At 48.8% G+C, this 16414-nt stretch overlaps 1 protein-coding gene across 1 annotated transcript in view; it reads right to left on the bottom strand.

Annotated features, from left to right (window-relative positions):
• Positions 1-551: 551 nt before the first annotated feature.
• Positions 552-16414, bottom strand: part of LOC120928297 (granzyme A-like) — a 40414-nt gene continuing 24551 nt past the window's right edge. The window contains exons 4-5 of the mRNA XM_040339397.1: positions 11925-12188; positions 552-1026 (exon numbers count right to left, since the gene is read on the bottom strand). Coding sequence (XP_040195331.1) covers positions 856-1026; positions 11925-12188 — 435 coding nt within the window. The 3' untranslated portion in view covers positions 552-855. The remainder of the gene's footprint in view (positions 1027-11924; positions 12189-16414) is intronic.

Below are 16414 nucleotides of genomic sequence, written 5' to 3'. Positions count from 1 at the left end.
CACACAGGGGGGGGGGCAGGATCTGGGGGTCCCCCTTGTTAAAGGGGTCTTCCAGATTCTGATAAGCCCCCCTGCCCGCATACCCCCACAACCACCGGGCAAGGGTTGTGGGGATGAGACCCTTGTCCCCATCAACATGGGGACAAGGTGCTTTGGGGGGCACCCCAAAGCACCCTCCCAATGTTGAGGGCATGTGGCCTGGTGCGGTTCAGGAGGGGGGGGGGCCGCACTCTGTCCCCCCCTCTTTTCTGCGGCCAACCAGGTCAACGTGCTCGGAGAAGGGGTCTAGTGTGGATTTTAGGGGGAACTCCACGCCATTTTTTTTTACATTTGGGGTGGAGTTCCCCTTAAAATCCACACCAGACCTGAAGGGTCTGGTTATGGATATTTAGGGGGAACCTCACGTCATTTTTTTTTTCAAATTGACAGCGGGGTTCCCCTTAATATCCATACCAGACCTAAAGGGTCTGGTTATTGAATTTGGGGGGACCTCCGCGCATTTTTTTCCCCCGAACTCCGAACCCGGACCCGAACTTTCAGCAATTATTCGGGTTCGGGAAAAACCCAAAGTCCGTACCGAACCCGAATTTTACAGTTCGGGTTCGCTCAACTCTAATCTTGGGTATGTGGTGGGATCAGGATGATAGAAAGAATTATGCATCTGCTGTTTGCTAATATGTAATAATCAGGAGCTCTGAATGCTAAAAATCCCTATTTCAAATTAAGGAGATTTAGAGAACAGAAAATATTGGAAAAGGGGTATTATATTATAGTAAGCAGAGGGGAAAATCAGCTATGGGGACGGAGTTCAGGGAAGAGGAACTAGCAGTATTTTCAGATATAAAAGCACAAGGGCTAGTTAATAGTATTTGTTTTCTTATTTATTTCCTTTTTAATCCATTTGATATAGTCTTTGGTGAGGAATGTGTAGACACCTGGTAGTTTAGGGTTCGCACATGGATCTGGACCAAAAGAAACAATTCCCCGAAACATTTTCTTGCATATTAAAGGTCCTCCAGAATCACCCTGAAATATATAAAGCAAAATAATATAAACAAAAACTACTAGACTAGGAAGACACAATGACCAGTGGCTACACAGAGCCAGATCATCCACAAGGCAACTTAGGCAGGAGCTTGGGGCCAGATCCACAAAAGGGATACGCAGGCGTATCTGCTGATACGCCGTCGTATCCCTGTTTCTATCTATGCGACTGATTCATAGAATCAGTTACGCATAGATATCCCTAAGATCCGACATGTGTAATGGACTTACACTGTCGGATCTTAGGATGCAGTACCGCGGCTGCCGCTGGGGGCATTTCTCGTCGTAATCCAGCGTCGGGTATGCAAATTAGCACTTACGGAGATCCACGAAGCTTTTCCCCTTCGTTAAGTCGCCGTAAGTGTTAGTTTGCCGTCGCAAAATTAGGGCTGCTTTTACAAAGTGTAAACTTAGTACACCATGTAAAAGTATACCCTTCTTTCCCGCTTCGCTGTCAAATTTTTTTAAACATTTTTTTTTTTTTCGCCGCATCTCTTTTTTACACGTCGACTTTCACAAAACTTGGCGCAACGTAATGTAACGCAAAGCACGTCGGGAAAATAGCGTCGGGAGCGTGTGTAGTACGTCCGGCGCGGGAGCGCGCCTAATTTAAATGGGACTTGCCCCATTTGAATTGGCCCGCCTTGCGCCGGACGGATTTTGGATACACCCCCGCAAATTTCAAGGTAAATGCTTTGTGGATCAGGCACTTTGCCCGAAAATTTGCGGCAGTGTAACCTAAATAGGTTACGTTCCGCTGCGCCGCCTGGCTGTGGATCTGGCCCCAAGAGCCTGGTGGATGTGCAGGGGCCCAGCTACAACCTTCATGTTCCTGCAGTAAACCAAGGAGATAGCACTGTTGATCAAAGCTGTGAACTTGCCTGACACTTAGGGTTGCCACCTGTCCAGGATTCACCCAGACAGTTCAGGTTTGGAATCATGTGTCCAGGTTTCTAAACCTGCCTGAGACCCGTACACATTATTTAGACTGGGCTGTGGGCTAGTCACAAACAAATCTGTTGCTGTCAGGAGCTGTCTGGGGGGAGGTTTGCATACCTCCCAATTTTTTGGAGATAGGAAGGAGGGATACCCAATACCAAAAGTATGTAGACATAGGACACACCCCATACCATCCCCCTTGCCACACCCTTAAAGGAGAATTAAATTTCAAACTTAAAAATGCAGCAATTTAGAAATTGGGTGAAAGGTTTAGCCCTGGGAAACACTTTTTGAAAGATAAAAGTACATTTTATATACAACTATGTAGACCAGACCAAAAAGTGGGATAGAGGGACTTTGTTCCACGTCAGGGACAGTCCCTCAAAATCAGAGACAGTTGGGAGCTATGGGTTCGGCATCACTGGGGGGGCCGGACAATGATGTCAGTAAGAGTTGTTTGACCACACCCACTGTTTGCCATAGCGCACATAGTTACTACTCTCTTTGGGGCACCTAAAGGTGTCCGGGGTCTTTTATAATCCTGTATTGGATACTACAGAAAACAAATGTGCCCGGTGCCACTAAAGTGTTTGGGTTTGGCTTGAAGAAAAGGTGGAAAAACTACTGCCACTTCACAAGAGACAATACACTTGGTGCCTATTGCAAACCTTATCACCAGTGGCTGTGTGTCCATAGTGGGCGCAGGAGTGCCGCCCCCTCTCTCCTGCACCGTCACTCAACAAAACATAGATTCACAGTGGCTGCGTTTAATGGCACAGTGGCAACAATTGATGGGCACAGTGAGGCTGCAATTGATGTTTTTTTTTTTTTTCGTTTGTTTGCGCCCCCTAAAAATTTGGAGCACCAGCCTCCAATGCTTATCACTGTCAATCAAGGGGATATGGAAGGGGGAAGGGGGTGGGGCAAGGCCGCTTCCTTGTCTAGGGACCCAATCTGCCTTAATCAGTCTCTGAGGCCCCGTACACACGACAGAGGAACTCGACGTGCTTGGCACGTCGAGTTCCTCATCGAGTTTTGGGATGAAGCCGCCGAGGAGCTCGGCGGGCCGCCTTCTCCCATAGAACAAGGAGGACAACGAGAAAATAGAGAACATGTTCTCTATTTTCTCGTCGAGTTCCTCCGCGGCTCCATCGAGCCAAAACTGTACAGACGACAGAGTTTCTCGGCAGAATCCGGGTTTTGACCGAGTTTCTCGGTGAATTCTGCCGAGAAACTCTGTCGTGTGTACGAGGCCTCAGTATAAGGCTCCATGCACACTGAAGCTGATAAACTGCAGTTTATTGGTGTTTTGGCTTTTTCTTTTAAAGCCCATAAACTAAGCGCTATGTTAGCCTATGTGCCCATGCACACCTGGGCGTTTTTTAGTGTTATTGAGCTTTGGAGTTTATTGGCTTTTCTCTGAACTCCCCAAAATTTGCGTTCAAAGTGCAATTTTTCGTCGGGAAAAACGCAAAATGCTCAATTGCTGGCTCCAGTGTTTTTTAGCGTTTTTTTATCCATTGAGAAAAAAAAAGCTTGACTAGGGCAGCCGGATAACTTACCGCACCAACCAATACAAGCATATACCTCTTAACATTAAACCTTTCCCAATAATCACACTGACACTTGCTGGATTTAAAATGGCCTGGTAGGCCTTTATTAACAAAATACAAAATAACTGTATATATATATATATATATATATATATACACAATCATATACATATATATATCACCCAACTTTAAATATTTAACCTATTCCTCTATTGTTAAACCTTTTAACCATACCTTGGTTGTCAGTCCCCCTGACAACCCCTGATCACTCTTTTGGGCCTGTGGTACCCTCTTAGCTAACGACATGTCCCCAGTCGCGACTACCGACTCGAAGACCTAGCTGACCACAGACCCACCCACTTCTCCCCTGGTGGTCCAGACTGACACCAGACCACCAAGGCAGACACCACCCCTGTAACTATGCCCCCCCACCGTTTTACCGAACCACCGTCTATTTCTACCAAACGGCAGGGGAACCCACCGTCATCCTGTACTGTCAAACCACCTAACTCCTATAATTAGGGCGGGAGGGTGGGACTTCTCTCCTCGCTTCTTTCCCCCGGACTGACGATGCCCCTCCTCCAGCATCGCCTAGCTAGCTGAACTCTCCTCCCCCTCTACTCACCTCCTCCAATAGTTAATTTTCAGGATCCATTAACCACCCCCCTTAACTCTAACCCTTTCTTCACCTAAGTTCCCTACACCCTGTCATGCTGTCCTCCGCCTCCATTATATTTCAGCTACGAACTTGTCTACACTGAAAAACGCTGATTAAAGCTATTGCAAAAACACTAAAACACGTTGAAAGGCTGGCGTTTTTTTATAGCTTTTTTTAGCTTCAGTGTGCATGGAGCCTTAATCTGCCCATACACAGTGGCCCAGATTCAAGAAGCACTTGCGCGGGAGCAAGTGTGATTTGCGCCGCGCAAGTACTGATTTGCTCCCAGGCAAATTTGCGGCTGATTCTGTAAACCAGTTAAGCCTGAAATTCTGCCATTTTCCCGCGCACGCAGCCTCGCTGCTCCGGCGCAATTATTGCGCAATTTTGCGCGGGGTGTAAGTTGCGCCTTCATGGAATTCCCTCAGCGAATATGCAAATTAGGTACTGCCGATGATTCAGAAACATGCGCGTGTGATGCGCATCTTGCGCTGGAAGCGCGCAAGCTTTTTTCCCCGGGCAAACTTGCTCCTGCTAAAAGCAGGGGCAAGTTAGCAAAAGATGGCCAAATGTCATCTGCAGGAGTGCGCAACTTCAGCAGCACCTAGAAAGACGAGCTGAACAAGCAGAGCACCCACATTTTCGGGACCTCACATCTGTGCACCAACATGCCAGGGGCAGCTATGGTTCTTGATATTCTATTGACTGAGCCGACTCGTAGGAGGGCACGGGAGAGGATTTTTCAGAGGGCGCTACAACCTTTTTGAGATGAGTGATAATGAGGTGTATCGCATGTTTCGCTTCAGCCCTGAAGTCATCCTTGAGTTGGTAACAATCCTGCAGGATGACATCAGCAGCCCGACCCATCGGGGACAGGCAGTGCAGCCACTGGTGAAGGTAGTGGCAACCCTTCATTTTTTGGCAAGTGGCTCATTTCAGCGCACAGGTGGAATGGTGGCGGGGATGTCCCAATCCAGCATGAGCAGGTGTGTGCACCAAGTGATCCCTGCAATACTCAGACGCATGGGCACACAATTTATCAAACCAACCACGGCTGACCTGCGGCAGAAGGCAATCAGTGATTTTTATGAAATAGCCAGATTCCCACGCACTGTGGGTGCAATAGATTGTACCCATGTGGCACTACGCCCCCCCCCCCCCCCCCGGCTCCTCGAGCATATCTACTGCAACAGGAAGCATTGGCATTCGATAAATGTGCAGGTGATTGTGGATGCACATGGCCTCATATGGCATGTCCGTGCCAAACACCCAGGGTCAAGCCATGACAGTTTTATTTACCGACACAGCCCCATCCCAACCGAGTTTGACCAGAACATGTATGGAGACAGCTGGCTGATTGGTGAGTGACATGGGTGTCAGGTATGACTGCCCCCCCCCCCCCATGATGCAGACATCACAAGGGGCACATGCACGACTAACATCCTCCTGTCTTTTCCCTTCCAGGTGACTCTGCATATGCCCTGGGACCTCACATGATGACCCCATTTCGTAACCCTCAAACACCAGGAGAGGAAAGATTTAACGAAGCCCATGCACGTACCCGTGCGGTGGTGGAGCGTACATTTGGCATCCTTAAATCTCGATTCAGATGTCTGGATAAATCAGGGGGGACCCTGTTGTATTCACCCAACTTTGTGTGCCAAATCGTCGGGGCATGTTGTATTCTCCACAATTTTGCTGAGAGAAGGGGCATGCACATTGAGCTACGCAATGACCTTACCCCCGAACCACGCAACCCCCCCCCCCCAAAAAACACTACCGGATCTTCTGAGGGAAGAGCAATCCGGAATGGTCTTGTGGAACGTCTCTTTGCACATTAAACACATCCTGATCTTGTCACAAGTATAATGCATGTATGCACACCACTGTAGTCCCTAGCACACACACGACACATGCACCCCAAATTGGATTAGACCCAACAATACCCCATGGTATTAGGGAGCAGCAACGCCGCGTCAAGGCTCCAATTATGTTGCTGTCCATTCATACACCTTTCACATGGCAGAGGGTGACACCCCTTTTCCAGCAGGAGTGCCACCCCCCCCCCATTCACACACCAGTCACACTGTAGTATACACTCCTCACCGTGTGTAGGGACTACAAATAAATATAAAAGTTCATATTCTGAGCATCTAACAAAAAAAATAAAACTCAGATTCTGAGCATATAATAATTGTTCAAATTATATCATTTTTTTTATTTCTTCTTTGGGCCAAGGGTGCCCCGGCTCTGGCTCCTCAATCTCCGTGGTGCGGAGGAGGCATGGGGTGGGGATGGAGGGGGGGGAGGAGCATCAACCCCTACTTCCAGACTCCTCGCAGGTGGTGGCTGCATGCCCTCCATGGCGTTGGCCAGGCGGGCGAGGATGGTGTTGGTCTGGGCCAACATCCGCATTTGGCGGGTGGTGGTGTCCCGCTGATGGCGGCGGGTAACTCTCCCCTCCTCCCGCACTGCAGCGGTGTTGGCCTGCACAGCAGCGGTGTTGGCCTCCACCGCAGCTGCCATCCTGCTTAATAAAGCGGGGGCGTTCTCCTGAGCCACCAAGCAGGTGACTATGGCCTTGGAGTTGCCACTTATTTCAGCCAGGCTCTGTGAGACATGTTTGTCCCGGTCTGCATGCAGGGTGAGGGCATGCTGCACAGAGGTGGAGGTGGATGCCATGCTGTCCACCACATGTCTAACATCTCCCACCATGGCCCCTATATGGCGGGTCTGCAGGGCCTGCTCCTCCAGCAGACCGTCACGGAGGCTGGAGGATATATGCCTGGTTTTGGACAGAGCCTTCCTGGGAGGAGAGGCTCGGGCACGGACAGAGGGAGAAGGGGAGGGGTCCACAATGGAGGGGCTTGCCCTGGAGGGGCTTGCCCTGGAGGGGGATGACGTGCTGGCCGGGGGGGTGGTGGGTTGATCAGGGATGGTGGTATCCTCCTGGAGGGAGCCAGAGTCCTCCTGGATGAGGAAAAAGGAATCCTCCTCCAAAACCACTTCCTCCACCATACTTGGCCCCGGTAGGATCTCCTCCTGGACCAGCATTGCCATAATGTCCATGGGGCCTGACTGGACCCCTGGCTCAGGTATGGATGGCGTGGGTCGCCCCGCAGCCGAAGACGGCCCAGCTTCATCATCCTCATCACCACCTGTGGATGACACCAAAACGAAAGATTTTGCTGGTGCAACACACTGCTCACATGTTCACTTCTACCCCCTCCCATGATGCACAGCAGATATGAATCAAAAATAATAGTTCCATCTTCACTTCTACCCACAAATATGTTCACTTCTACCCCCTCCCATGATGCACAGCAGATATGAATCCAAAATAACTTACCAAGTCCCCAAATTCCCAACAGTGGAGTCGTACCCTGCAAGTCCCTCCACCTGCTCCTGCACAAAAGTTTGGGCAATAAGCTCCTCCTCATGATTTAGGCGGATCTTACATCGTGGTCCACCTCCCGTGCCACCGGTATGTTTTCGGATAAGAGCCAGTTTATCCCGGACCCTGCGCCTCATATCATTCAGTTTTTTCTGGATGTCATCCCAGGAACGATCTTCATTACCCAGGGCATTGATGTCCAGGGCAATGGCTTCAAAGATAGCCCTCCTTTGGGCAACGGTGGTGTTTGCCCGCTGGGCACCATATAGGAGTTCTTTATGTTGCTGGAGTGCAGCAATTAGGATGTCCATCTCCGCAGCCACGAAGTTTGCCTTTCTTTTTTTAGTTCCTTTGGGAGGTGCCATCTCTTCAAAATGGGCTGAATTTCCTTGCTCAGGGGGGGTTGGAAAAAGCAGGATGAAATTCAGCAAAGAACCTGCGCAAGTCTGCTCCTATTTATTTGCTCAGTGCAAGCAGCTGAGCAGGATTTGCCCTGAAAGTATGCTAGGCGCAGTTTGACGCATGCGCAGACGGCAGCGCTCTAACTGCGCATGCGCGCGCCCGACGCAAACCTCTGCTGAGCCGAAAAATCCTCATTTACATAGGGGCACACCCACTTTCACTTGCGCGGCCTTGCGCCCTCAGCTTTGCCTTAAACAGGAGCAAATTAAATGAACAAACGATTCCTGAATCAGGTGGGAATTTGGCAAAATTGCCCCAGCGCAGAGAAATTCAGCTGAGCAGCTCATGTGTAAGTAATGGGCAAATCTACCTGAATCTGGGCCAGTGTTTTTTCTTATTCAGCCAGTGGGCTGAATGGATAAATTTTTATCAGATTCCACCATTTACACAAATGAGGTGTATGGAGGAATCCCCACTACTGGGATATTGTATTCTGACTGCTGCTGGGCTGAATTTTGTTCAGTGTATGACCAGTTTAAGTGACTGAACTATTACATCTATTTTTTTATTTTTACCTTTATTTACTATAAATTATATTTGGAACTCTAGATATGAGAATTCATCCATGGCAAATGTCAGTGGAATGACTATTCCAGGCAAGAGCAATCCATGAACTGTAAATGATGAGATCAGGCAAGACTTTTCCCTACTGTAAGGATAAATTATTAGATGTCTCATTTACATGTTTTGACACTGTCTGTATTAACATTAAAAAGGTTTGAGCTTAGTATGTTTTGTTAACCTTCATAACCCAACATATTCATTGTCATGTGAAGCCTCGTACACACGACCGAGGAACTCGACGGGTGAAACACATCGTTTTCCTCGTCGAGTTCCTTGTTAGGCTGTTAAGGAACTCGACAAGCCAATTTTCTCCATTCCCGTCAATTAAATAGAGAACTTTCTCTCTTTTTGGCTCGTTGAGTTTCTCGACAGTTTCCCCAACGAAAATGTACACACGACCGGTTTCCTCGGCAAAAAAATATCTCCCAGCAAGTTTCTTGCTGGTTTTTGCCGAGAAACTCAGTCGTGTGTACGAGGCCTGATTGTTGGTTGCTTGGGAATAATGATGAAACAAATGTACCTGAGTTTGGAATAAATGAAGCCCATTTCTAAAGTGATTGTAAATTTTTTATTTTTTTATTTCTTTAAATAACAAACATGATATATTTACCTGCTCTGTGCAAGGGTTTTGCACAGAGTGGCCCCGATCTTTCTTTTCCCCCGGCGGCACTCCTGGCTCCTCCTTCTCATCGAGTGCCCCCACGGAGAGCCGCTTTTCATGGGGGCACTCATGCGGGCGCGCTCCCGAGTTCTGCTGCTGCGTCCATTAACACAGACAGCAGGACTCAGCCCTGCCCCCAGCTCGTGTGTCACTGGATTTGATTGACAGCAATGAGAGCCAATGGCTCCTACTGCTATCAATCTGTCCAATGAGGACCTGAGACAGCAGCTGGAGCTGCTGACTTGTTCTTATCGCTGGAACGATCAGGTTCAGGTAAAAAAAAAGGGGGCTTTGGGGGGCTGCTGCAACATTAAGGTGAAAAACCTTGAGACTTTACAACTCCTTTAAGGTTAATAATAAGTGGCGGCTGGGGGCATTTCCCATTCGCTCGCTGTCTGACGGCCGGTCTGGCACTTACCCCAGGTGACAGGTGGTGGGCATTGGCACCTGCATTCTCTCCTCCAGCATGGCGGCTTCCGATCTCCTCCTCCTACGCGCTAGGCATCTAATAGGATTACCTGTCCTTTCAGCCAATCAGGTGACGGGTCTCACAACTGGCTAGGAGGAGAATTAGTGTGAGAATAGCGAATATTCATTTGCTATTCTCACACAACTGGGTAGAGCCCAGAGCCCACCCTTTTTTGAAGCCTATTAGAGCCTCTGACTCTAATCACATGCTTAAAAAAAACACCCATCTCCATTGGAATCCATGGTCCCGCGCCCTGAATGTAGTTTAGGGGGCCGGACGCATGGATAGGGGGGCGGCGCCCATGCTCCCCTAATCACTGGCTAATAGGGAAGGGGTCATCAAACAAGGGGTTTGGGAGCTGACCTGGAAAACATGTACCTATAAGAAATAAAAGTTTCTGGTCATGATCCATACACTTGGATACGCTCTGAAGAGGGTAGAGGGGATAAATGTGAGCTTATGATGACCTCTGATGACCTGGATCTTATCATATGCGATTTACTGTTCAATTCATTAGCCAGCAACTATATTTGGTGAGTGCGTTTTTCTGACATTGGTGGAGGTCACACTGGGTGATTGAAGCACTAGAGGAGGGAGATCTCCTGAATCATATCACTTGATATTTTTTTCATAAGAACTTTTCTATGTGATTCTTTTAAATAGTTTCAATGTTGGACACACTATGATAACACTTCAGGTGTTTTGTGTTTATTGATATTGTGCTGAGTACTGCAATTTTTCTTTGTCATTGTTATCACAGTGTTTTGTATATCTACACTAATTGCTACCAGCTATATACCATTAAGCGCTGACACCATTTTTATTTGTATTAAATGCTGCTCAACAAGGAGCACAGGTCTGTTTCCTGCTGACTTTGTAGGGACAGGACCTGTTAGAGTCCCACTATCCTCTATGGAGAGATCGGATGAAAATAGACAGCCTGTCTGTTTTCATCCGATTACATCTGATCCACCAGACGGATGGTAAATAGGACCACCATCCGTCTGGATTTGGGCGGATCGCAGATGTCAGCGGACTTCCGCCGCTCCATAGGGGCGAATGGATGGTCCGATCAGGTCCGAATGAAAAAAAGGAAAGGTGGGCCTGATCGGACAGCCGGTGTGAAAGGGGTCTAAATCTGCCTGTGAAATGGCACACCTGTATAATATAATCAAGCAAAAGTGACATTTACAAAATAAAAAAAATAACATTTAAATTGCTGGTTAATATATAAAGTTCCCAGACACATGGGGCCAGATTCAGAAAGGACTTACGACTGTCGTAAGTCCAAATGTGCGCCATCGTATCTATACGCTTATTCTGAAAAGCAGATACGCCTGAATTTTTGCAAGATACGACCGACGTAAGTCTCTTACGCCGTCGTAACTTGGGTGCATATTTACGCTGGGTGCTAGGGGCGCTTCCGTAGATTTACTTGTCGAATATGCAAATGACCTAGATATGCCGATTCACGAACGTACTTGCTACGCCGTTTACGTAAGATTACGTCCGGCGTAAAGTTACCCCTGCTATATGAGGCGCAGGTAATGCAAAGTATGGACGACGGAACAAGTGTATATTTTTACGTCTTTTACGTAAGTCGTACGTGAATGGGGCTGGGCGTAGGTTACGTTCACGTCACAGGAATTGAGTCGGCATATCTTAGGGAGTAATTTCTACGTGATTCTGAGCATGCGGGCGCATGCGCCGTTCGTTCGGCCATGCATTTACATTGGGTCACGCTTCATTATAATACAACACGCCCACTGCCTTACTACTTTGAATTACGTGGGCTTACGCCGGCCCATTTACGTTACGCCGGCGCACATATGGGAGCAAGTGTGAATGCAGTAATTGCCTCTCAATGTTACGTCGGCGTAGCGCATATGAGATGCGCTACGCCTAACTAAAGATGCGCTCGTCTCTCTGAATCTGGCCCTTAATTTGTGTTGTAAGGGTCTGGTATGGATTGTAAGAGAGACCCCACCTTAGGCTCCATGCACACTGAAGCTAAAAAAAGCTATAAAAAAACGCCAGTAGCTTTGCAGGGAGCCTTTCAACGTACTAGTAAAAAATCTCAAACAGCTAGAGTTCAGGATGAAACCTACATTGCCCTGAACTTGTACCTCATTCCTACTTGGAAAATGTATCTTAAATGACAATACCTATTCCATACTTACAAGGCATGCATCTTCCTTTCCACTCGCATCAAGAGTGCACATCATGTTTGGGGTGATTCGGTAAGGTTTCCACATTGCAGCACATTTCTTTCTGCTTATTGCTGGAAGACTGACTTCCATCAGCTTGTCTGACAGTTGCAGAGTATTTTTTTTGGTTGAACCCCATCCTGCTGTGTCACATACAGTCCCATCTTTGACATCATCACATTTCTTTGGTAATGGCAAAATCTTCACAGCTTTGTTTAGTTTTGCTTTGCAAGACAGCTGAAAGAGATTTGGAAAGCCACATTCATTTTTTATTCAGGTAATTCAATTCTGAGGTCTCATCTAGTTAGAAAATGAGAATGAGAAGCAAACATAAATAACCCTGAGCTCAGGGCTCAAGTCCTGCGGGAACGCGTGGGAACGGAGTTCCTGCACTTTTTTCACAGCAGGAACTCAGTTCCCTTTGCAGGACTAGAGCAGCCGAGCCGCCCGAGCCAATCCTTCACTAAGCGGCGATGCCCAGCTCGAGTCACTGTCAGGGGCAGGCGAACCAGTAATCCTTTATGTTATGTTATGCTTCCTGTATATGGATTTATCAGGTAGTGTGCGGGTATTTCCTTTTTTATTTTCCCCGTGTTTGTCTAGTTTGTCACTTATTTTTGTTTGGTGTGATTAGTAGGGTGCTGGTCCTCGGGCCTGCCCTGAACGTCTTGGGAGTAGGTGGACATGGCCTTCTGGCTTAGTTCGCCTGCTCTCATGGGGTCTCCCTTCGGGGAAGCCTCACTGTTGGGCTCGTGCTGGCTTCGGCTACATGGGCCTTGATGGGTTCATGTGGCTTCGGCTGCATGGACCACTGATACCTCAGTCCCTGTCAGGAGCCTTGCGCCCCGGGGGATCAGGGTTGGGCCCTTTTCGGAGGGCCAATTGACGTATGCACCCGTCACAGGTTTTTGTTGCACCTCCTTATGTGTGTGCACTTTTTCCCTGCACCGGGTGAAGTTTTTGGGTTGTGTTTTGCACGCCACAAGCTTTTCAATAGAAGTGTGCGGGTATTCCGTCACTTCCTCGATGCCGCAATGTCTCCTGGGAGCTTTTGTCAATGTTCCCAGGAGACATTGCAGAGGTCTGCCGCGAGTTATCGCGGGATTTAGAAAGAACTTGCTTCTAGTAATTAAAACATGCGGTTTAGTAATTATGCATATGAGCGTATTATTATTTATTTTTTTTGGTGGGGGAGTGGATCTTGGGTGGGAGTTCCCATACTTTTTTCCCCAGGATTTCACCACTGCCTGAGCTGATTCGCTGGCTTCCTAGTGTGTGGTTTTCGGACACCTCTAAGTGCCCAAAAACCCCCATCCCCCCCCCCCCACAGCTACTTCAGGCATGTAGAGTAGGGTGACCAGACATCCCCGGTTTCAGGGGAAAGTCCCTGGATTGAGGACACTGTCCCCGGACCAAGTCTGTCCCCAGTTTTGTCCCCGGATTGGATTTGAACAGGGGCTGGGGCAATTTCAAAGACAGTCAGTACAGAATAAAAAATTGCACACCCACCGCTCCTACTAGCATAGGGGGTGTATTTTTTCCATTATCTGTGCCCCTTTCTGATGATCATGTGCTGGTCGGAGTGGAGGGAATATTTCTTCAGTTTCGGGCGTATGCCCATTCAGCTCCGCTCACATGTTCTTCTGCCTTGGCTCAAATCCCAGCCATCCACCTGCCTGCTTATCTGCTTGCCTTGCCTGGCGGAGTGATCTTCCTCTGCTCCCCACCCAGTAGTAGCTGGGGCCTGGAGAGTAAGATTTGACAGGCTGTAAGGCTGGCGACGGGCAGAGAGTCGCTGATTGCCCCCATTACTAGTAAAAAAAAAAAAATATGTCATTCATTCAATCTGGTCACCTTAATGTAGAGATCATATCCATAAGGCCGAGTTCCCACTGGTACATTGGGAGCTCATGTCGCATGACGTGTGAAAATCCCTATGGGAGCCGTCTTAACTGGTCCGACACATGTCGGACCGACTTTGAAAATGCTTCCTGCACTACTTTGGTCCGACTTTGATCCTACTTCAGCCCATTGAATATCTTTGAAGTCGTATCAAAGTCGGAACGCCGTCTTGCATGATCCGACTTTGGAATGCGACTTGTGCTCTGCTGATCTTAAGGGGGAAACCCACGCCAAATTTTAAATAAAAAAACGACATGGGTTCCCCCTCCAAGAGCATACCAGGCCCTTGGGTCTGGTATGGATTTAAAGGGGAACCCCTACGCCGAAAAAATGACATGGGGGTCCCCCCAAAATCCATACCAGATCCTTATGCAAGCACGCAGCCCGGCCGGTCAGGAAAGGGGGTGGGGATGAGCGAGCACCCCACCTCCTGAACCGTACCAGGCCGCATGCCCTCAACATGGGGGGTGGGTGCTTTGGGGCAGGGGGTGCCCTGCGTCCCCCCACCCCAAAGCATCCAGTCCCCATGTTGATGAGGAAAAGGACCTCTTCCCGACAACCCTGGCTGTTGGTTGTCGGGGTCTGCGGGCGGGGGGCTTATTGGAATCCGGGAGCCCCCTTTAATAAAGGGGGCCCCCAGATCCCAGACCCCCACCCTATGTGAATGAGTATGGGGCACATCGTACCCCTACCCATTCACCTGGAGGGGAAAAAAAAAAGTAATTTTAAAGTCATTTATTAGGCATCTCTCGGGGTCTTCTTCCGACTTCGGGGGTCTCTTCCGACTCTCCAGCCTCTTCTCCTGCTCTCCGATGCCTTCTCCACGCTCTCCGGTTCTTCTCCTGCTCTCCGGTGCTTTCTGCCTTCTGCCTGGTTCCTCGGCTATCCTCTTCCAGCTCTTTTACTAGCGATGTACCCCATACTCATTCACATAGGGTGGGGGGCTGGGATCTGGGGGACCCCTTATTAAAGGGGGCTCTCAGATTCCGATAAGCCCCCCGCCTGCAGACCCCGACAACCAACGGCCAGGGTTGTCGGGAAGAGGTCCTTGTCCTCATCAACATGAGGACAGGGTGCTTTGGGGTGGGGGGGGCCGCGGGGCACCCCCTGCCCCAAAGCATCCACCCCCCCCCATGATGAGGGCATGCGGCCTGGTACGGTTCAGGAGGGGGGCGCTCGCTCGTCCCCACCCCCTTTCCTGACTGGCCGGGCAGCGTGCTCGATAAGGGTCTGGTGTGGATTTTGGGGGGGACCCCACGCCATTTTTACGGCATAGGGGTTCCCCTTTAAATCCATACCAGACCCAAGGGCCTGGTATTCTCTTGGAGGGGGAACCCATGCAGTTTTTTTATCTACAATTTGGTGTGGAGTTCCCCCTCATGATTCATACCAACCACAGTGCCTGGTATTGTCAGGGATCCAAGTCGGATCCCCATTCATTGAAAGTCAGACATATGTCGGCTTCAAGTCGCAGGGCAAAGTTGGATCCAAAGTAGGAAGAGTGTCATATGTCGCACTAGTGTGAACCCGGCCTAAGAAGAAAAGTTGGAGGGATTGGATGAAGAGCCTCAGAGATCCTTTTACCTGACAACTGGAGGAGGACACAACAACCGCGTTTGGTGATCGGTATTCCTTGATGCACCATTAGACCCACTGGGGTTTTCCATTAAGGTGAGAGGCTGGTACCACTGGGGGAGGATTGTAGAAGGACATGTGCATTCTCCATTTGTAATTTGGACTCCCATACCTCTTCTTTTCCCCCTCATCCCCATTTGTTTGTCTGAGAAGTGATCCCATTTGGAATAACGACTGAGTTCCTCTGTCTAAAACATCAGATTATTTTGGATGCACTTTACAAATGGACTTTATTTAATATTTGAAAGATATTTTTTATTTCACGAACATATTGCAATACACTTGATTTAATTGTTTTATATATTTCTATATAATTGTTTATTATTATGCACATAAGGATTGTTTATACACTAGCACAGGATTGCTTATTTGTGTTTTATATTGACCACTTAATAACCCGCCCCCATAGATAAAAGACGCGTACAGGACGGAAGTGTCCGTAACCGCCGGGGTCCAGAGGGCCTGGCGCATCACGGATCACGGTAAATGACTGCTGATAGCGGCCGTTTACCACATGATCGCTCCGTCAAATGACAGAGCGATCACTTGTAAACAAACCGGCGTCATGTCTCCGGTTTCTCTCTCCCCTCTCACACTGTACCTATCGGTACAGTGTGAGAGGGGAGAGATCCCATCCATCCCTACAACACTCTGCAATACCCTGCAACACCCTGCCATACCCAGCCATACTCGGCAATACCCAGCTATACTCTGTGATACCCAACCATACTCTGCGATACCCAACCATACTCTGCGATACCCAGCCATACTCTGCGATACCCAACCATACTCTGCGATACCCAACCATACTCTGCGATACCCAGCCATACTCTGCGATACCCAGCCATACTCTGCGATACCCAGCTATACTCTGCGATACCCAGCTATACTCGGTGATACCCAGCCATACTCTGCGATACCCAGCT

Source organism: Rana temporaria, chromosome 1, assembly GCF_905171775.1.
Source record: "Rana temporaria chromosome 1, aRanTem1.1, whole genome shotgun sequence".
Taxonomy (NCBI): Eukaryota; Metazoa; Chordata; class Amphibia; order Anura; family Ranidae; genus Rana; species Rana temporaria.
This window is presented reverse-complemented; position numbering and strand designations above follow the sequence as displayed.